The sequence below is a fragment of the Podarcis melisellensis genome (genome assembly GCF_964234715.1).
Source record: "Podarcis melisellensis genome assembly, chromosome: 5".
Lineage (NCBI taxonomy): Eukaryota > Metazoa > Chordata > Lepidosauria > Squamata > Lacertidae > Podarcis > Podarcis melisellensis.
The window spans coordinates 20846321-20869012 of NC_138537.1; the positions used below are offsets into that span (position 1 = coordinate 20846321).

General features: G+C 38.4%; 1 protein-coding gene across 3 annotated transcripts in view; it reads right to left on the reverse strand.

Annotated features, from left to right (window-relative positions):
• RSRC1 (arginine and serine rich coiled-coil 1) overlaps positions 1–22692 on the reverse strand; it is a 162167-nt gene that overhangs the window by 89241 nt on the left and 50234 nt on the right. For all 3 annotated transcript variants that reach the window (XM_081911295.1, XM_081911296.1, XM_081911297.1), the window contains one exon: positions 7318–7354. In XM_081911295.1, the coding sequence (XP_081767421.1) occupies positions 7318–7354 (37 nt within the window). The remainder of the gene's footprint in view (positions 1–7317; positions 7355–22692) is intronic.

The window sequence follows — 22692 nt, forward strand, 5'->3', positions numbered from 1 at the left end:
TTTACACATGGATTAGTTACCTATTAACTTTAACACACGTTATACTTACAAAGATGATGTTATTACTATTAGTGTTATTAGTACGTTTTCCTAATTTTGGAAGGCGTCTAATTTGCAGTTAACGCTATGTATAGGTTTATTTGAAACAAACTAACTCAAAACCACATCCTGGGACCAATATATCTCACAGACTGCTTTCTCTTGGGCCCAGGCTCTCTCAGTGTTTGTGTTTCATGTTCCAGGAACCTCCATTATATGATATCAGGTCAGATGCTGCCTATAATGGAATCACGGAACCACAGAATCTTAAGAAATATAGGGTTGGAAGGTACCCAGAAAGGTCACCAAGTCCAACCCCCTGAAATAACTGAACATTTAGACCATTTCCCATAAAAAATAGTCAAGTTCTAGGGAATTGTTTTCTATAATATCTTTTGCTGTTTTCAGCAACTGGATATTCACATTTGTTCCATATTGTAAAGGAGCATGAATGTTTAAAATAAATAAAATAACAATAGACTGAAATCCAATTATTTAAACCACTTCATTGCTATTAAAACCACTGATAACTGACTAAAATCAAGCGGTTTGACTTAAGTGGGATATGGAACAGACCACCTATTAATCTCAGTAAGGACAATTAAATGAAGCTGAGTGTCTCTAGGTATCACATTGTTTTTTAAAAGTTACTATATAGCATTGGAAATGATGTTATTATTCCAGTGAACTCCAAGAAACCTCACTGGTATAATACAACATTAACACCATATCAAACAAAATCTATAAAAGATTTACTAAATAAAATTATTTGTGCACATTAACATTGCAAACAACATCTAATGACTATTTCAATAATTCATGTGAGCAGTTTGCATGGGGTATAAAAATGCATTGACTGTATGTGGTAGTGATAGCCAAGAATGTAAGAGATTCATAAATAAATAAATTAAACAATTTTAACATGTAATGATGCTGTTAGCTAAACAATTACCTTATTAGAAAATTAGTGCCTATTTTTTTAAACACCTTTTTATACCAAATTACATTTTATATTGAAAAAATCCTATATTTTTCAAAAACATTTCTTCCTTCTTCCAAATGCTGATACACAGAGTTCCTTTTATATCACAAAAATGTCTCTTCTTTATATTTAAAGTATTCAAGAGCTCTAATTTTGTTTTACTTGGGACTTGATATCCATAATTCTCATATATTTCATTCAATGCTGTAGTCAGGTATTTTTAGTTTTAATTAAGAATTGCTTTAATTGGGCAGTAGCTAGCAAAGTGCTACTTCTTGCACAGTGGAACTTCTCCCTCCTTCTCTCCCTGTGTGCCTTCCCCAAATTTGCTCCAGAGGATTGCAGGAAACCCCAGAACAGATTTAAGGGGTGCATGAGCAGGAAAAAACCTCCTTGTGCTTGCAGAAGCACTTCACGGGATAATAATAATAATAATAATAATAATAATAATAATAATAATAATAATAATTTATACCCCGCCCATCTGGCTGAGTTTCCCCAGCCACTCTGGGTGGCTTCCAATCAAGTGTTAAAAACAATACAGCATTAAATATTAAAAACTTCCCTAAAGAGAAGTTTCCTTTTAAAGAGAAGATAGCTGCTTATTTCCTTCACATCTGAAGGGAGGGCGTTTCACAGGCAGGCGCCACTACCGAGAAGGCCCTCTGCCTGGTTCCCTGTAACCTCACTTATTGCAATGAGGGAACCGCCAGAAGGCCCTCGGCAGTGGACCACAGTGTCCGGGCTGAACGATGGGGATGGAGACACTCCTTCAGGTAAACTGGACCAAGGATGTTTAGGGCTTTAAAGGTCAGCACCAACACTTTGAATTGTGCTCGGAAACGTACTGGGAGCCAATCTAGAAATTAATAAACTTCTTTCAAGAGTGCTCTAAGATCTCAAGTTTTCTTTCTTTGACAATGATTAATCTAAAGGAAGTAGGGGGTGTATTTATTATCTACCTAGAATTTCCATCCAGGATAATGCCCAAAACATACCAATTGAACAAAAGCCATATACACAAATAAAAATTATAGAATACATACAAAACCCCAGGAAGAAGTTTATAGGGCCATGAGTGCATGGGTTGACCAATCCTACCTGTTCCAGTAGCAGTGAAGCTCATGAGTACTTTTACTGGCCAAGATACATGAAGCATGTTGCCCAGCAGCCCACCTTGGTGGTTATTGATTAACATGTTACAAGAGGAATGTCTACATTGCTGAAAGGCAGTGACTATACACAAATCACTCAAGGGCTAATAAGCTATTAATGACAGTCTGCCACTCCTGAAATGGTGAAATTTCTTTTCTTGACCACAAGGGCAAGTCGGTCATTGTTCTAAAATGTCAGACTAGGAGACGTTGAAGGAGATCAATTTTTTCATTTAGAAAAAGGTATGGCTCAACTGTTATTAACAGAGAAAAATATAGAGGTAAAGAACTAACCAGGAATATCTACTACAGTTGAAGGATAATACCTTAGCTAATCTTAGTATCACTCAAATTCAATTGTTTTCAATCTTATTCTTAAAAATTTAATTATAACTCTTCATCTCTAAGGCCCATTGCTGATATAACACTCCCAAAGACTTGTCTAAGTGATTCTTTACACTTGAGGAGCAATAGTCTGAAATCACAATAGAAGTTTTTCTCCCAAGTGCTCATGACAGAAGAGCAATTCTCCAATGTCAGAACTTTTTTTTCCTTAAAAAAAAAAAGAACTTTTTCTTCTTCACTTTTTTTTGTCAAAAAACCACATCAGAAACATCTCCCCAAAGTAAACTTATGATACTACAGTGGCATTTGAAAGTCTCCAGTTTTCTGTTATTTTACAAAAGTAACAGAATCTAATTTACAGTAATGTAAATGAAGCTATTCATTTACATTTGAGTTAACAGGTCTATATGACCATCAAGTGAAAACTGCATTGCGGGCAGTGAATCCCAGCAAAGTTGCTGGCCCAGATGGGGTGCTGGGAATAGTGGTAAAAAATTGTGCCAATCAATTAGCAGGGGTCTTGATGAGGATTTTTAACATCTCTCTGCAAACTGCTTGTGTTCCATCATGTTTGAAAGCAGCCACCATTATCCCAGTCCCAAAGAAAACAGCAATTAACTGCCTAAATGACAATAGACCCATTGCATTAACATCTGTAGTGATGAAATGCTTCGAGAGATTGGTCCTTCAACACCTTAGAACATGTTTTCCACAGGACTTGGATAAACACCAGTTCACCTACAGGAGAAATAGGTCAACAGATGATGCCATTGCTACAGCTTTTCACCTTGCAGTGAGTCATCTGGAGAGACCGGGGAATTATGTCAGAATGCCGTTTACTGATTATAGCTCAGCTTTCAATACCATCCTTCCGGACATTCTCATCGGAAAGTTCTGGGAGCTGGACCTTTCCTCTAACATCTGTGATTGGATTAAAGACTTTCTGGGACACAAATAGGGAGGATTGGGCCTGTTACATCTACCTCCCTGAAGCTCAGCACTGGCACTCCACAGGGATGCGTGCCAAGTCCATACCTGCATTTGTTGTATACATATGATTGCATTTCATCCTACCCATCTACTGCAATTATTAAGTTTGCTCATGACACCACCATAATGGATTTAATTACAGGTGCAGATGAATCTGCGTATTGGGGGGAGGTGTTCAAAAGGTATCGACATGGTCTCTGAGAACAATCTGCACCTAAACATTGGCAAGACAAAGGAGATGGTGTTGGACTTTCAGAGAAAGAGAAGGGAGCTAGCCCCGTTGTATATCGCGGGGCTGTGTGGAGAAAGTCTCTTCCTTTAAATTCCTGTGAGTCCATCTTAGTGAAGACCTTACTTGGAAGGTCAATACAGCCCAGGTGGTTAGGAAGGCCCAACAGAGACTTCATTTCCTTAGGGTCTTGCGAAAGAACAATGTTAGACAACTACTGATGATTTCCTTCTATCGGTCACGGTAGAAAGTGTCCTCTCACACTGTATTACGGTGTGGTACACTGGTTTGAGAGCCATGGACAGAATGTCCCTACAGAGGGTGGGGAAGACAGCACACGAAATCATGCTCCTCCTCGGGCAGGAGATATAAAAGCATGATAAGCTGCACCAACAGGTTGAAGAACAGTTTCTACCCGTGGGCCATGAGGCTGCTGAATGGAAGACAGCAACATTGTGGCTGACGTTCAAGGATGGTGGTCATACGACAGCACAGAGAGTATAACAAGGACTGAGAGATGGGGGGCCTCGTTTAATCTCACTGTAAACAAGTGGTACAGTGATAAAGTATTTCTATTTCTATTCTAAAATAAACAAAATTATATAATTTACTACTGTTAGATAATTTCCTACTTTACAGTAGTCAACTTAACCCCTACATAAAAAGCATTTCCCCATATATTCTCAACAAACTGAAAACTATATAACACAGATAATGTACAAACAAAAATACAAACTAGCAAACTAGTTAATGTTGGTTACCTCACACTTTCAAGGGGGAAAGGGGAAGGTTAATAATGGGTGACAAAAAAACCAATGTATGAGCACTTATGCTTGTATACTGTAAAATCATAAATAAAACCTTTTAAAAAGCTATAAATCAGCATTCTATTTTGCAAGACGACTGTCCAAGACTTTCTGAAGCTAAGTTTTTTTTAAGGTAATTTCATTAATGTTTCTCCCTATAATATATTTGCACTGGTACAGCCCCTACTGGAGGTTTCAGAAAGCCTCACCACAACGCTGGATTTGCATGAAATCAGGGGGGATAGGGGAGCAAAAGAGAAGTCAGGTTGGACAACAGCAGTGGCATGGGAGTGAGAAGGGAGGCACACTGAGCGAGTGAAAGTGGTGGTTTAAAAACTGGTAAAGGAGGAACACAAAGGGCTTTAAAAAATAGTGTTAACAAGGAGAAATACCAGCTACACTGGAAAACTGAAACAATATAAAGCATTCACTGTACTAATTTCAGTTGCCCATGCTCTGATGACCTCCCATCTGGACTACTGTAATGTGCTATATGTGAGCTTGCTGTTGATGATGGTCCAGAGGCTGCAGCTAGTACAGAATGAGGCTACTGGGCTGGTAAGTGGGGGCACCGCCTGTCAGAACAATGGATCAATGGTCCTGAAAGCATTGCACTGCACTGGCTGGCAGTGAGCTCTTGAACCAAATTCAAGGTGTTAGTACAGTAAGCCCATAGCTTACGCACATTAACTTGTGTGCATTCAGCTTCATGAGCTTGGCAAAACAAGTTTTGTTTTGTTTTTTTAAGGAAGTGGGCATTCCAGGAAAAAGACTTTGGCAATCCCACCATCTATTGCACCCAATGTGTTTTAACTATACATGATTTTGGTTTTATGAGCAATCCCCAGAATATAACCTCTGAGTAAGTTGTGAGCTTGCTGTACTAGCATAAGCTCTAACTGGCTTGGAACCCAAGTAGCTAAAACAGCACCTTCTCTTGGACCCTACAATCAGCAAGGAAGTCCTGATTAGTGTTGTCATCAGTGGGGGCTGCCTGGATGGCAGGGACTTTTCAATGGTAGTTTCCAACTTGTGGAATACCCTCCTGATTGAGTTCCACCTGTCTTCCTCATTATTGACTTTCAGAAGAAATTTTAAAGCATTCCTGTTTACCCAGGCATTTGATGGCTAGAATACACCATTCCTGTCAACCCCGAAATCACTGGTTGAGACTGTCTTTTTTAAAAAAAATTAAGGTTTTTAGCTGTTGTTTGAACTATGTTTTTCTTATTGTGGCATCTGACACCCTGGGCTACTTCAGGAAAAAGGGTAGGATATAAACCAAATAAATCATCCACATCAGGTTATACATTGAATGGGGGAGAAAACTCACACACAAACAAAATGGATCTTTAATTTTAACAAAAAGCCAGGAAAATTAACTTGGATCCAAAAAGCCTCTTGGTCAAATAGAAGGCACTTCAACTAGTTTAAGGTAGCAGGGCTAGCTCATATATCCATCAAGTTTCTCTCTGTCTCTCAGACACACAAACAGAATAATTTCTGCACAACTTTACAAAGAATTATTGAGGGTCCCCTGCCCCTCAGAAGTTTATTTTAATAAGGCACAAGGGGCTGAAGTGAAAAGTGGACAAGAAAGTCCAATTGTCTGAAAGGAACTCTGGCTAAAGTTCTTTGGATCCAAGTAGTCATTAAAATGTAACATTCTCATAATAACTGTTAACATATTACATATGATATATATCAAGCTTGTGATAGTGTGGCAGTGGCCCAAAGGACCACAATAAATGTGATAATGTGTACCCCTGTAAATCCTTGAGTGTGCTTCTAATAGAGTAGTTATGGTAGCCTGTTACTTTATGAAACTGATGATTTTGCAAGTTGCCCGCCCCGCCCCCCTAATTGCTACATGGTGCAAATGGCTACATGTAACACAGGATCCCAACATGCACACTAACACAATGTAACAGAACATGGTGGGAATCAGAACTTAATCAGCAGAAACTGCCAGTGCTAATTGCACATGTGTATTAAATGTGAAATAAGGTAAGGATGTATATTATTGGTGGAAATTGAAATGCTTTGTTTGAAATTTTATAAATACCACTGCCTGGACCACCAGGCGGGGTTGCAGTTTTGCGGAACAATCCGACTGTAACCTATTGCTTTGCAATAAACAACATTAGACTCCTAACGCCTCACGTTTCTGAGTCTTATGGGCATAAACTCGGGAGATAAGCTTTTTTCTGTCTGACAACAATATAACTGTATTTAACACTAAGCTTTTACTCACAATTACAATATGCTTACTTAAATAATTTGAATTCCGTGTACTGTATATCTTAGAACTTAATAGAATTTAAATGTCAACACAATTCATAATATAAAGGCATTGTTAAAACAAAGCTGCGTACTTGTTTCAGAGATCCCAAATTACTGAAATGCCATATTTATGCATGCAAAATTTGAATGTGTTTTAAAGTACAAGTTTACTGTTCTCAGATCAGGATATGCCAAAAATCCAACACCAAACAACTTTTTGTTTATAATTAAGGCAATCATCAATCCAAGGATTACAGTCCATTTCATTTCATCTCTACATCAAAAAAAAAAGTAATTTAAAAAAATTAAAATCCCTTGAAACGTAAGATAAATGAAAATGTAAGTGCCTTCACATAATAACAGTAAGCTGACCCTCTGGGAAATGGTTGACTTTCTCAATTCAAGGTATTCAAAGCTCATTCAAAAGTGTTCATTTGGAATGCAGATATCAAAGATGATGCAAATATTCAAGAGAAAATTAGAACTTACCAGATGTTCTAATCCAGCTTTGATGTTTCCAGCATCCCTGTAACAGAAGAACAAAAAGTTATAAATAGATGCCAAACCTTTGTCTGCAATTATTTATGTGCATCTTGGAAAGTTGAAAAAGGAGAGAAAGTCATACCGTCTTCTGAGTATGTTTGTTTTAATATATGAATTGTTTAAATAATAATAATATAATTATAAGAAAATATAAATACACTAAATGGCAGAATGGCAGTCTTGCACAATTCCATTTTTTTCATCATTATGAGTTAGTCAGAAAACCATCAATTTATATCAGAAGGAAACATTTCCATCATCTAAGAACAAAAGTAAAATTCTTTTCTTCTTCTTCAGCACTATTGTTATATTCAGATTCAATTTGTATAAATTTGCACGTTAATCAACTAAAATGCATAATAATAATGGATGATGATTTATTTAATAGAGTGACAAGACAAATGCAGCGAGGAAGGTATACTAAGGTATATATTTGTGTTTCCTACCCAAGCATACTGTAACAAAACTAAGTATTGTCAACATCAAACTAAAATAGTTACTACAAATTACACATTTCTAACACAAGCTGAATGGATACAAACGTACAAACAGAAGAAGCTAATTTGATGTACACAAGGAGTTGGTTCTGCTGTTGGTTCTGGTGGCCCTCTGAGATGCTTTTTATGTCATCAACTACAGTATAATCGTTTCTGGGTGCACTGTTTTACACTAGTCTGAGCCTTTCTGAATGGCAAGTTGATGCTATGGCCATTGGCATATGGTATCCAATAAGGTTCCCTCTTGTGCCCTTTGTTGTTCTTTCTCTCCATCCCACCTAACCCTTTCTCCTTTTGATCTAATTCCAAGGAAGCAGTGGAGATTCTGACCCGGTCTCTGTAATTTGCGAAGTACTAGAGGTAGCAGGTGAAGCTTAATCCAGACAAGGCAGGTTTCAAGGTTAAGTAGGGAATAGAATCACAGAATCATAGACTTGGAGGGGGACCCAAAGGATCATTTAGTCCAACCCCCTGCAATGCAGGAATCTCAACAAAAGCATTTGTGACAGTTGGCCATTCAATCTCTGCTTAAAAACCTCTAATAAAGGAGAGTCCACAACCTCATGTGGGAGACTGTACCACTGTCAAACGGCTCTTACTGAAGTGGCATAACAGGTGGACAGTTGACTTAAAGGAGCCTTACTTCTAATACTCAGTTGATCTTCACAGCCATTAGGTGGAGAAACTTTGGGTATGGTAAAGAGACAGGGCTGGGGAAAGGGTATAAAAAGGTCTAGAGCAGGCATGGCCAGACTTGGCCCTCCAGATGTTCTGGGACTACAATTCCCATCATCCCTGACCACTGGTCCTGTTAGCTAGGGATGGTGGGAGTTGTAGTCCCAAAACATCTGGAGGACCAAGTTTGGCCATGCCTGGTCTAGAGGTAGCACTGAAGGATGTCGTTTCCTGTGGATGAGAAGGGATGAGAGGCTGGGCTTAGACAAGATTTGTCACTCGGACAAATTACAATAAGAAAACTCCAGCACTGGATTGACTCAAATATGTGATTATAGTACAGTAGTAAATGCAAATAACAAATGGGCCGTACAGGCACAATCCTAACTGTACAGTTATTTAAATACATCCTAGAGGGTTCAGTATATATTTTAGTAACGCTTTTTATTCAGGCGCCCCCTAAAAAACCAACCTGAAGCAAATATGCATACTTGCCTAACTTACATTTTTTAAAAATCATCACAGAAAAAGTTGGATTCAAACCCTTATTATAATAATCGAAAGTTACTTTACCACATCATGCATTATTAAAAGAGAATTCAAGCCCTGTATTTATACTGTTTGGTGCCAAAGGTCCTAATGAACTTAATTGCTAGGAAGCAGGGCCTAGGTCACTGATACAGGGAGCATCCAGCTAATGGCATCAAATCTGTCCTCTTCAGTGGTCTGTCTCCTGTGCTGTCCCTGTCATGACTTCATCAATATTTGTGCAACTCTTTTTGCTCTGTGCTGAAAGCAGACTTAATTCAATTATAGATCTCAAAACTGATAAAATGGTCCTGAAGTGGAAAATGGGAAGAGATTATTGGCAAATGAATAAAGATTAGCATCGAGCTAACACACGAGAGTATAGCAGGTCTTTTTTTTTTTAATCATTCCCTGTCTTAAGTCTTCTGGGAACAGCGAGTTTCCCTTCCCCTCATGCAGCACATCGATTTCTGAATTAGACTGCAATATTAAATAATTAATATACTTGCCATGATTGATGTTTTGCATTAGTTGAATATTAGGTTATCAATCAAAATCCACTTGGTTTAATGTAATAATATTGAAAAAGTGTCACTGTCTGTTCATCCAATTTGTAGTTGAAGGAGCACAGAGAGTAATATTGGTGTAACACAAGGTTCTAAAGCAGGAAGTGCTGTAGCTGAACATATATTAGGCAAACATTATGAGACTAACAGACACATCTGAGGTTGTCCTAAATAAACTTTGTGGCACCTGTCACTTTCAATACAACTTTCCTTCCAATCCTATGAATTTGATTCACATATCATATAGCTGCTTGCAGTTGCAAGAAGTTTTGGGAGCCTTTTTTCCTGTTGGAGCAGCTGAATATGTAATTTTGAAACTTAAACAAATGAAGATTATCTAGTAAAAACCTAGCCAGCACACAAAATTTATACTTGTAGCCAGGGGCTAGAATATAAAGACTCATGAACCAAGATCCAGGGAGACTTTAGATTTTGTCAAAAACCATTTTTTTACACGGGATGGGAGAAGTGCATTCAAAAATGAGGGTAGCTTCAAAAGCAGTTTGTGTTGGGGCATGGGGTCTATCATTCAAAGACAAAAAAACAGAAATTGCATCCAGCCCCTTATGAGCCGGAGTTGCTCTTAAGATCCAAGTGTTAATCCTTGAGATAATTACACAATTAGTGTTGCACTCTTACCCAGGAACTGTTGTTACAACAGTTTCTGGTGCTTTTCAAGAATCATAAACTATGGTGAGACTTCTATGCAACAAATTATTCTTTTTACAACCAGAAATCATTAAAAGTGACTAAAAATCACGCTAAGTAACTGAGCAAGAAGAACAATAGATTTGTTATTGCTTGCAGATAATTGCTTTAAAATAGAAACTAAAAGAAAGACTTGCCAACATTAATGTATATAATCATCAATATGTAAGTTCTGTACAAAGACTGGTTTTACAAATTCACTATACTGTACCCCCAGCTATATCTAAACTGATCTCTCAAGCTTTCGGAAACCTAAATACAGTGGGTAAGAACCCAGTATCATTAAATATATAGGAGCATTCCATTGATTTTGCTGGGATGTAGATGCCAGTTATAATATATTTTGAAGCTTGTTGTAGTTTATTCTCATTTTCCTTCATAGAGATCCTATATTCATGCTTTTGTTATGTGTTCATGGCTTTACAAAACTAAGAGATATTTCATAAAAATCCATAGGATGTAGAGAGAGGCAACCACTGCATTCAACTGGTTGCACCAGGTCCACAACAGCCTATAACAGAACATTAATAATTCCACGGGATCATGGCTTAAAATTGTTCAGGCATAGTATAGAAAACTACAAGATCTGGCATAACTGCAAAAGGCAGTATTAACTTGCTTGAGAAAACATCATGGAAAAGTAAAATTCAATTCTTGAAAACATTAATTCACAAGCCATAAACATGCAGATATGCAAGTATGTGAGAGATGCAGAATTCTTAAATATAGATTCATATTTATATAAATTGATACATACAGCTAAGGGGTGTACAAATACTATGATGTATAACAATTTAGGCTTAGCAAATGCAGTTCAGTAAACCAGAGACTATGACTGGTATTCAATGTTAGTCCTACTCAGAGTAGACCCACAAAAATTAATGGACACAACTAAGTTCATGCATTTCAATGGGTCTACGCTGAGTAAGTTTTAGCTGAATACAACCCAATAAAAATAGTATTTCATATATAATAGTGATTCATTAGGTGGCTTAATTGTCATAAGTAAGAAATACTTCATGTGTATAAAAGAAGGAATGCAAAGTAACAGTGGTAAAATGATGCCTTTTGTGTATCTCCAAATTCATCACAGTAAGGATAAGCATCTTCATTCAATGGTAGTAACCATGTTATACTGCAAACCCAAGTATAATATTCTCCTAAACACTGAAATACTGCTGCAGAAAACCTTGTCATTTCTGATCACTGTTATCTCTTGGCCTTTGCATGCACACATTTATACACAGCTGTGAAATATAAGCTGCATTTGTGTACAGAAATAACAAGCTATGGTCATGATGGCTATAATCCTCACGGCTATGAATGTGGATCTCTATTTCAGTAACTGGCTGAAGGAAACCTTCCAAAGTGCAGAGTACTTTGTAAAGCTAAAGCCACAAGTTTACTTAACAGTTAACCTTCAGCATATCTGCCCAGTCCATTGCCAAACACGTGAAACTAACCCTGCCACAGTGCCCTAACAAAGATCAACCACATCCTATGTTTAATTATGGTCCACAGGACAAAACCAAACACTGGCATGTAAGGGAACTTGCAACAAAAGGCCTTTATATAGTACCATGTACACCTGTGCAAATTATTGCTCTTATTCATGAAATAACCATTTGCAAACTATGATGGGGCTTAGGTCAAAGTTGAAGGTAAATGATGTTATTTCATTTCTATATGTAGGCAATAGCTCTAACGAAATGAGAAAAGGATAAATCACTGCACATGATACCAAAAAGAAAAAACCCTGGAAGGAAGTCATCCTGAATGCAAAGTCAGGAACCTTAGCAAGGATGTTGAAGAAGGCAACACAAAATTGAAAGCCACACCTATCTAGACAGAATAGTAGAACACACCGGACATCTAGAAAGTACAAGGAGCAATCTGTCTGTGATGCAAGTTTTAAAGGAAAGGAACTTGTTGATTTTCAACTTTACATTGAAAATCTAGTCCTTCACCTTATCATTTAATTAAAAAAGAGGGTCAGAGCACGACTCTGAAACTTCACTGGCATTGCAACAACCAGGAAGCAAATTTTGGACGGTAAGAATCCACTTTCCAATGCGCATTCCTCCACCTCATCTACAGAACATCATTTACATTATTGGTGCCCTTTATGACTCTCAAAAAAGGTCCCAACAATATCCAAGATATTCTGCAGATATCTACTATGTTCAACACATCCACCAATCTAGTTGTCATGTATCTGACATAAATTGTATTTTTTTATTAAACTCGCCACTAATATTCCAGGGATGAAAGATTGGGGGGGTGTTTTTGTTTCATTCAATAAGTACAATAGCTGCACTCTGATGTCACAAAGGGAATTGTGTCATAATGCAAATAAACCAAGGCAATCCTTGGGCTTGTATGCTCCGCCCCCTCCAACACACCCACCCATCGGCATTCAATGCAGCCTCATGGAGTTCAGAAGTTTTCACTTCCATTTTTATTAGTAGTAACAGCTTGACATATCTCTCAAACATGATAAACTGTGGTTAATCTTAATTCTGATTTGTATGAAACCAGCAAACTTTGTATCATAAGGAATGAAGCTGTGTTGTTTGTTTCAACAAACCACAGTTAAGATTAACAACAGTTTAGTGTTCAGACGTAACGTTAAACTGTAGTTAACTAAAAACTGAAACAAAGGCTTCCGACTGCCTCCCGAAGACGAGAATGAGAAGAAGCTTCCCCTGGGCTCATTCACATCACAACAAACCATAGTTTAGCATGGGGCGTATATATAAGAAGTGTTTGGCAATTATTTTATCTGATACCATACCATCTATGTTTATGGGCAGATGAATAAAACGAGTTGGGTAAAGCACGTTTAAAAAAATGGACTTTCTATATCAATTTTTTTTGTAAAATACTGGTGGTGGGGATATACTTGGGTGTTTTGTTCAGATACAAGTAATAAGCAGTACCATCAGTGGATTACATTTAAAACTGACATTTTAAGTGTAAAAGACTAATTGATTTTCCATTTTCAGAATGTGTATGTGTTGCATTCACCTAATTACTATTGTTCTTAAAACTAATGGAATTTCATTCTGCCAGTAACAATAAGTATTCTTAAACAAATGTACGTAAAATATAAGATTAAAAACATCTTTCACAAAGAATAAACTCCTAGAGAAAAGATGCAAATAAAATTACTATCATAATCTTTTGTTTTTTATTTGCAAGTATAAAACTGAAGAGAAACAAAAGCAGGGAACATAGCATCTGTCATATCAGAATATAAAAAGATGATCCTGGCACAAAATGAAAAAGCTGTAATTCATTTGCAAATCAAGCCTGCCAGTTCTATTTCAAGCTGGCGGTAACTGTCAAGAGTTAACAAGATAATCACTTTCAATCCTGCCTTCAATGGTACATTACACTGTTATTCCATTCAATAAGGCCGTTCTTTGGGGCACTAGATGAATGGTTTTCATTTCTAACTCACACAAAAAGTTGCAAAAAAATAATAATCCACGGGGCTTAAGGAAAAAAAAATCCCTTTATGGGCATTTATCTGCCGGCACTTGCTTTTAGGCAAAATGAGATATTTGGACACATTGGTGTCCATTCATTTCCTCTATTCCTTCAGGTCCTCAGTCTGTTGTTTTAAAAACATTTGGCACAGAAGAATGAATTAGACACATTTTTAAAAAATGGATCGTATTAAACAAATACTTCCACTTTATTAAGCTGCCTCATAAAGACAACAAAACATTTGAAGGAATAAGATTTTACTAAGTTTTAATTTTTGAAAAAAGAGAGTTCTGTAAGTACCATTAACATGAAAGAGATGTAATAAACTATTGCTCATTAAATATAAAGTTAACAATTGCTGAACATAAACTTTATATTAAATAAAAGCATTAACGACCGCTCCATTATCCTTATTGAACAATTTAACATATGGCATTATTTATCTGCTTTTTAGCAGGATTTTTGCATATGTTATATCCACAAAATAAAAGGAAGACGTGTTTTCAGATATTAAGAGAAGACAGCTTTTGGAATCATGGTGAAGTGCCAGCAATGTACTGTAGTGGTATAATAATGTAATAAGGTATTTGAAAAATCCATCAATAAATCTGATAAATATCAGCTGAAAAGTTTTCAAGGGAAGCTTAAATATTAGATAACAAATATTACAAAGCAACACAATGATCAAGAAGACACTGCTATCTTCTCATGGTTTTCAGATAAAGGGTCAACATGGAATTCAACATCATTCTGTCAATGCAAGCTGTTCTGGGGCTTCTCCTGATGTTCCAGAGCAGATTTGGGGGTGGCACTAGGAAGAGGAAAGGGAGGAACTCCTGTTGAACTAGTGGGAGTCCTTCTGTGGCTTCTGCAAGTGTGCCAGGTTAGTTGATTCCAGACCATAATGTCCTAGATGAGGTATGTTTATCCAGCTTCATAATCCATACACACTATCATTTATTTCAGTGTCAACTGGTACCAGATTCTGAACTCTCGTGACATCTCCGCAAAATTCTCCACATCTTCTAACTGAAAAGGCTTACCTATTACCTAAACATTTATATAACACTTTCATTAAATGGATAATTGGTTACCTAGTGAAAAATAGTAAGCAATGTTGTTTTTGAATGTCTTTTGATCTAATAATAATAATAATAATAATAATAATAATAATACCCCACCCATCTGGCTGTGTTTCCCCAGCCCCTCTGGGCAGCTCACAGCATATCAGAACATACTAAAACATCAAACATTAAAAACTTCCCCAATACAGGGCTGCCTTCAGCTGTCTTCTTAAAGTCAGAGAGTTGTTTATTTCCTTGACATCTGAAGGGATGGCGCCACTACTGTGAGAAGGCCTTCTGCCTGGTTCCCTGTAACCTCACTTCTCACAGTGAGGGGACCAGCAGAAGACCCTCAGAGGAGGACCTCAGTGTCCTGGCTGAACGATGTGGGAGGAGACACTCCTTCAGGTATACTGGGCCAAAGCTGTTTAGGGCATGGGCCACAAGCGGTTTGACCGGCCCATAGACCCCCCCACTGCCCACTCAGTTGGCTCTCGTGCGCGGAGCAGAGCAGTGACCACCTTCCGCGACTCTGACCAGCTTCACAGAAGCTGAGCATGCCTCCTCTGCACCAGAAGGAGCACCGGAAATGGCGTCTGTACATGCATGCGCGCACACACACACTGGCCCACTGCGGCATCTGCGGGACCGTGAACCAGCCCAAGCCACCAAAACTTTGCCGACCCCTGGTTTGGGGCTTTAAAGGTCAGCGCCAACACTTTGAATTCTGCTTAGAAATGCACTAGGAGCCAATGAAGATCCTTCAGGACTGGTGTTATATGGTCCCGGCGGCCACTCCCAGTCACCAGTCTAGCTGCCGCATTCTAGATTAGTTGTAGTTTCTGGGTCACCTTCAAAGGTCGTCTCACACAGAGTGCATTGCAGTAGTCCAAGCGGGAGATAACCAGAGCATGCACCACTCTGGTGAGATAGTCTGCAAGTAGGTAGGGTCTCAGCCTGCGTACAACTGCCCGGGGCACAGAATTGATCTGCACCTCCATGGACAGCTCTGAGTTCAAAATGACTCCCAGGCTGTGCACCTAGTCCTTCAGGGACACAGTTACCCCATTCAGGACCAGGGAGTCCCCCACAACTGCCCACACCCTGTCCAATAAAAGCAGTACTTCTGTCTTGTTAGGATTCAACCTCAATCTGTTAGCTGCCATCCATCCTCAAACTGCCTCCAGACACTCTGGTTAACTCAGATATGAAATACAGGTGTCCTCCCACTCACAATCAAGGTCATTGTAAATCTACTATTTTAACTTACTAACAAACTAACGCTTACTTGTCATGATAGCTTCTAGAAGTGGCCACAAAGTTTACAGATCTTATCAAGTCGCCACAGGTTGAGAAAGGCTTTGACTTTCATAGAGATTATGGCCCATTAATACTACAGTGCTTTATGGGAGACTGAACTACCTTCGATATGAGGCTGGTCCAAGGCATTTTTCAGCTGGAACTCAGTTCTGGCACTTCTCAAGTGGATTCTATTACCATTATAAGAGAACAAGGGAGGTGTCCATGGTAAGTTCTGGCACCTCTTTCTAGAAAAAGAGCACTGGGTGGTCTGTGTTTGTAGACTTAGTTCATTAGTTTCTGCTTTGGAATTTGCATTAAGAGAAACTGTTTTCATGCAACTTTGATTGTCTATAGACAAATCTGTATGTGTTGTGCTTTTCATCACAAGGTGTTCAAAACTATATTAAAGGAGTTTGTCATTCACGCAGTAAGAAGGAATGTTATACAAGTTAACTTTTTATGTACATATGATCACCATGTTTGATATCTTGCTAAGCAAAATTTAAAATGTGACTGAACTGTACATTTCTGGTTATTTTGTCTTTTACTGTTTTAAATATAAATTCCAGTTGCCCAGATGGCTAGTCAATAGCATTTTCACTAAGTTCACTTACATAGTTTCCAAGCCGCAAAGATTCTCTAAATAGCACACGGGCACAAACACACAGAGGTATTTGGGGAAACGGAAAGGCTAGATGTCTACCCTACAATTAAAAGAGGGGTGAGAGACATAAGCATAAATAGATAAAATATTTTTGCCGAGCAGTAGTTCCACTAGAATGTATCCAAATCAGCAACAAGTTGGGGGAAACCAATTAACAAATAAGTTCTAAACTAAAAATGTCACGCTCTCCTAAATACAAACTGGTTTCTAGTTTACAAGCAATATAAAGCTCCTCAGATACATGAACAGAGTTGATAACATGATAAATGTGTATGTGTATAGTCACACAACAGAAACTTGCACTCAAAAATTTGACAAATTAAAACTGATATGATATTCTCTCTCTCTCTCTCTTTCACGCACACACATACCTACCTTACCACCCTCAGCCATAATGTCTTACATAGCTTCCTTGTTTTCCTGCCCTAATATTACTAACAGCAAATAGCCCCTTCAGACCACAGGAGCAAAATCCTGTGTGAACTTTTCCTCATACAACTTGTCCAGGGAGGTCAGCACTGTGCAAACACACCTATTGGCTCCATCACTGCATTTCTACAGCACCATCCTCTGCAATGACTTGCCTATCCCATTCTCCCTCCTGGCAAGCAGCAGAGGCTTCCTCTGACCGGAAGCCAGGTAAGTGCTGCCACCCCACCCTGCCTCCTCATACGGTATCTTCAATGGAGGATTTCTTGCAGATGCCCCCACCATCTGCGATGAGGCAAGTAGCTACCAAAGTAAGGACCATCATGCCAGATGAGTGTCAGGAAGCCAGCCAACAATAAATCACAAAGAGTAAGTGAAGTTAACACTGGTCTCCCTCCTTTCCTGCTTCCGCCTCCGATTCTGATTCTGCCCTTCTCTCCATCACAGACTCTCCCTGCTCACTAAACCTTGTTACCTCTTCAGTTTCTGACACGACCTCCTCCCAGGATTCAACCCTCTTCTCCCTTTGACCACTCATCATCCCTTGGGAGTTCCACAGCTGGCGCCTCCTACCATTCCTCTGTCCAGCTAGTCTATGATGTCGATGAAAACTCTTGCCAAAGAGGTGTGACTGGCACCTATTTTATTGTCCTTTTGGAGCCAGGCAAAGACCTTTTTCTTTTCCCAAGCAATTTTGAATCTTGCTGTTTTACGCTTCTTTTATGCACGTTGTGTCTTCTATCTTTTTGTAGTTACATTTTAATTATTTCATTCTGTTTTGTAAACCACACTGGGGATATAGCTTAAGAAGACAATAAACCAACAGCCAGACCTACGGTTGCAGGTAGGTGTCACCCAGAGAAGACAATTATTATCATCATTATCATTATTGTCAGATTTTGGATTTTCGATTAGAGAATGGAACAGCTCACATTAACAACATTAGGTACTAAAAATAATTTTAACATACAACAAACAGGGAGGAGGAATCTGTGGCCCTCCAGATGTTGCAGGACTCTTAAGGCTCCTCAGCTTGGACAGCATGGCCAATGGTTAGTAATAATGGAAACTGTAGTTCAGTAACACAAGGAGAGCCACAGGTGCCCTATCCTGGCCTAAAATATTCGCAAATGCATTATCTCCTAAGTTTTCATGGGCCCTAGTCCATCTCATCAGATCAAAAAAAGCTTATGACATAAAAAAAGTTAGTCTTCAAGTTACTACAAGATTCTTTGTCCTTTGTGCTGCAGCAAACTAACATGGCCACTCCTAACAATTGTTCAAAATACAATGGATTGTGCAAGCAAAATTCCACTCATGAAACTGGACTTGCTCTCCTTCCTCTGCCCACCCACAAAATCTGTTCCCCCAATCTTCTGGAGCAGAATTTGAGGGTATGCAGGGAAGAGGAGGAAGAGGAGTTGCATAAACAGACTTTGGATAAAATTAAATATACCTTGATAATTTGAGCACTTAAAACTTGCATGAATACAAAAGAAAACCCAACTGGAAACTAATTTCTTCATATAATACAGAACAGGCCTTGCCTACTAAATGGAATGAGCCCAGTCAGTTTATATATAATTAATTATATTAAACACTGAAGCAAATAGAGATATTTTTAAAGATTAGTAAGGACGAGAGAATGCAGATTTAGTGTTGTTAGCACAAACAGCAATTGTATAATTTTTATTTATTAACTGCAGCTCAAGTGCGTCATTTTCCAGTTTTCTTTCCTAAAACTTTTTTGGATTCATGCATCTAATTCAGGGGTAAAGGAAACAGCAAGCACATCTCATCTCAGCATTAAGAGCTTGTGACTATCTGCACTCAATATTTAGAACAGAAGCAGATCATGTCCATGCTGTGCAGAAAAAGATAAATTATAATTCCCGTGTCCTAACCTTTTATTGAACTTATTTCCTCAGAATTTTCTTGCAAATGTAGTCATCTAGGCCAACTGCCTGCAATGCAGGAATCTCAGTTAAAGCATACATGGCAGATGGCCATCCAACCTCTGCTTAAAAATCTCCAATGAAGGAGAGATCACCACCTCTCATTGGAGTCTATTCCACTGTCACACAGCTCTTACCACCAGATATTTAGTCAGAATCTCATTTATTGTAACTTCAAGCCATTGGTTTGAGTTCTACCTTCCAGAGCAGGAGAAAACAAGCTTGCTCCATCTTCCACGTGACACCCCTTTAGATACTTGAAGGTGGCTATCATATCTCCTCTCAGTCTCCTCTTTTCCAGGCTAAGCATACCCAACTCCCTCATAAGGCTTGATTTCCAGAGCCTTAATCATCTTGGTCGGCCTTCTCTGCACACGTTCCAGCTGCTTTAACTGTGGTGCCCAGTACTAGACACAGTACTCAGGGCTTTTTTTCCCAGAAAAAGACTACCACCAATGCTGCGCTGCTGAAATCGCCCTGCCGCACGTCGCCTCCGCCACGCAGCTCAGAGCGCCACGCCATGTTTTTGTATCCTTACAACAACCCTGTACTGCTCGTCAACATTCTTATCCACATAGAGATTGGGGAGGTGGCGCTATGAGACAGTGGCTTGCTTACAGCCACCTAGTGAGTTTATGGCAGAGGCAAAATTCAAACTGGAGACTTCAGGATTCATAACTCAAGTCTTTTAGCCACCAGGCTACACCAGTTGTTGAAAAGCTGCTGAGATCTTTTTTACCCCCACAGTAATACATACTTTTTTTAAAAAAAAAAATACTGTTTCATAACTAACTATATTCACACTACACAATTAGAGCAGAATGATTTAAGAATTATTAACTTCAGTGCTACTTCTTGCCTTATTTTGGCAAACCTTTTTTTTTTAATTCTTCAAATCACACATGTGCAGTTTCTGATGGTACATTAAACCCTGAGATAAAAACTCTCTAACTCTTCTTTTTTAAAACCCTTAAATTAGCAAACATGATACCAAATAATATATGCTATAGGCATAGGTCTTCTGTGAAAAGCTGGGCTCTTCATGTGCTTCAGCTGCGATATAAGCCACTGAGCCATGGCCAATGCAAGCTAATTTGAATAATCAATATGACAACCTTATTTTTCTAATGCAAACAGGATTGATACAGTAAGGTGTCTCACTGCCACATCACAGTCATGGCCTCTTTTAACCCATAATTAGATTTAGGTGATTATCCCTGCTCTTCCTTACAAGTGTAGAGCTCGGATAAGGGATGACAAAAGCTATCTGCCACTTATTTATCCTTTGTAGACGATAGGTTATCCAGGGAGATAGAGGGTAAGATCTTCAAACAATTGTTATTCATATCATCTACACTTTAAGATAGTCACAGCCTCTATATGTGCTAAGTGAAAATAGCCCAGAGCAGTAGGTACATGAAGGATGCTTAAGAGCATCAGGGTAACACAGATGGAAATTCAAGGTGATGTCAGCCAAATTATGCCTATCTTAAATTGGTTATCAAAAAGAAATATCAGGCAATGGTGTTTTTTCCCCCAGATTACCACCATCTCCTTTGATTTTTATAACCAAGGTTTAACTTGTTTCAAGGATATGTTTTTAAAATATAACTAAAACCTAGCCTCAGTAAAATCATATTACTAAAATAAGCATGGATAGGAAAAGTCTATGGTAGAAATATAATAACATTTAATTTACAACTCCTCTTATCTCAAGCATTTAAGATACAATCCTAATATTTAAACAAAATTATAGCCATTCTTCATTTTGTTATGCTTAATAGAAAAGCTAATAAGATATAAAAGTGTGATCATGTTAGTAATATTTGTACCACATTACATAAAAGTCCAAGAAAAAAGTATCAGGCAGTTTTATACACAAAGCAGAGTGAACATCATGAATTGCAGAAAACATTATGCTTAAACTAAGGGCTGCACCCACAATGGCCTACTTTCAATTAACTGAAAACATTAATTGAAACTAAATGAAATCATTTTCCCTTTGTGTATCTTACAACTTTTTGTAAGCAAAATGGGTGTATTTCAGAATATATGTTTGTAAAGCACAATCACATCTCCTATCAGTCCAGAAATTTAAAACTTAACCAATTCATTTAGATAGACCGATATAAAAATAAAGCCGTTCATAATCTGTGCGCTACATAAAATCAAATTCTGCATTCAAATTAAATTATATAAATCTGCAATTTTGCATAATCACCCAATTTTACATAATAACCCTGTCTAACTGACTCTGCACATGGGACCAGTATATTTCAGAGGAAGCTACTGTGGAGGTCCTTCCTTTCAACATCCTAGCAATCTAAATTCTGCTCCTAGGACCACAGCTACACTTCTCCGTGTGACTGGTACCAATATGCACCACCACAACTGACTCCTTCCCAGCACTTTCTACTTGGCTATCTAGGTGGTGGTCAGTTCACCCTATGGTCCGTTATGACCTACAAACCTCTACATGACTTTGGACCAGGATGATTGAGGACTGCTTTCTTTCATACAAACCTGTAAATTAATATTTAAAGAGGCTCTCTTCATTGTCCAGTCAAAATGTAAATTGGTTGGGATGCAGAAGGACTTTTCTGCAGCCACATCTTGACTGGAACTCACTGCCAAGAGGGGCCTCTCCAATGATCTTCTGCCACTATATAAAAACCTTTGTTTCCAGCAGGCCTTTGATGCTGAGTTATTAACTGCAATCTTTCTGGCTTATTAGTTGATGGGCTTATCTGGTAGTCTCTCTCATCTCATTTGTGATTGTTTCAAATTGTTGTTGTTGTTTTAATTGCTTTTTTAATAAAATCTTGTAAACCACATTGAGCAGTAAACCCTGGCTGGTCTCTTTTCAGTCAAAAATGAAGCAAAAGTTCTGGTTGCAGAGGGTGTCTCTCTTCTGCTTAACCATATACTTCTTTAGATACTCGCCTGTAACTTCACCCGTAATGGCAACTTTTAATAGCCACATTAGTCTGCTGCAGCAAGAACAAGAAGAGTCTTGTGGCATCACCACATCATCATCCTCTAAGCCAAGTTTCCCCAACTTTGGTTGCTCCCATCATCCCTGATCAAAGATGATCATCCTAGCTGGGGGTGATGGGGGTTGTAGTTTAATAAGTTTCAAGGATCCAAGTTTGGGAAAACTTGCTCCAAATGCTCCAGGAGTTTTTACAAAGACCCCTCCACCTACAATCAATGGAAGGCTGTTTTCCAGCATAATTGCCACAAAAGAGGACAATTTTTGGTAGCAGCCATGGCTGAAGAGCAAAGGTAACCTTCTCCTCCTTAGGTGCAATCTCTACGCCAAATATCCTCCTCTAGCAATTAAACTTCAACAAACTAAAAAAATATATATTCAAGCGCAACTGCTAGGGGTGAGAGTCTGCATGTGCACATGTAGGTATTAGATCTATATTAAGTGTATTA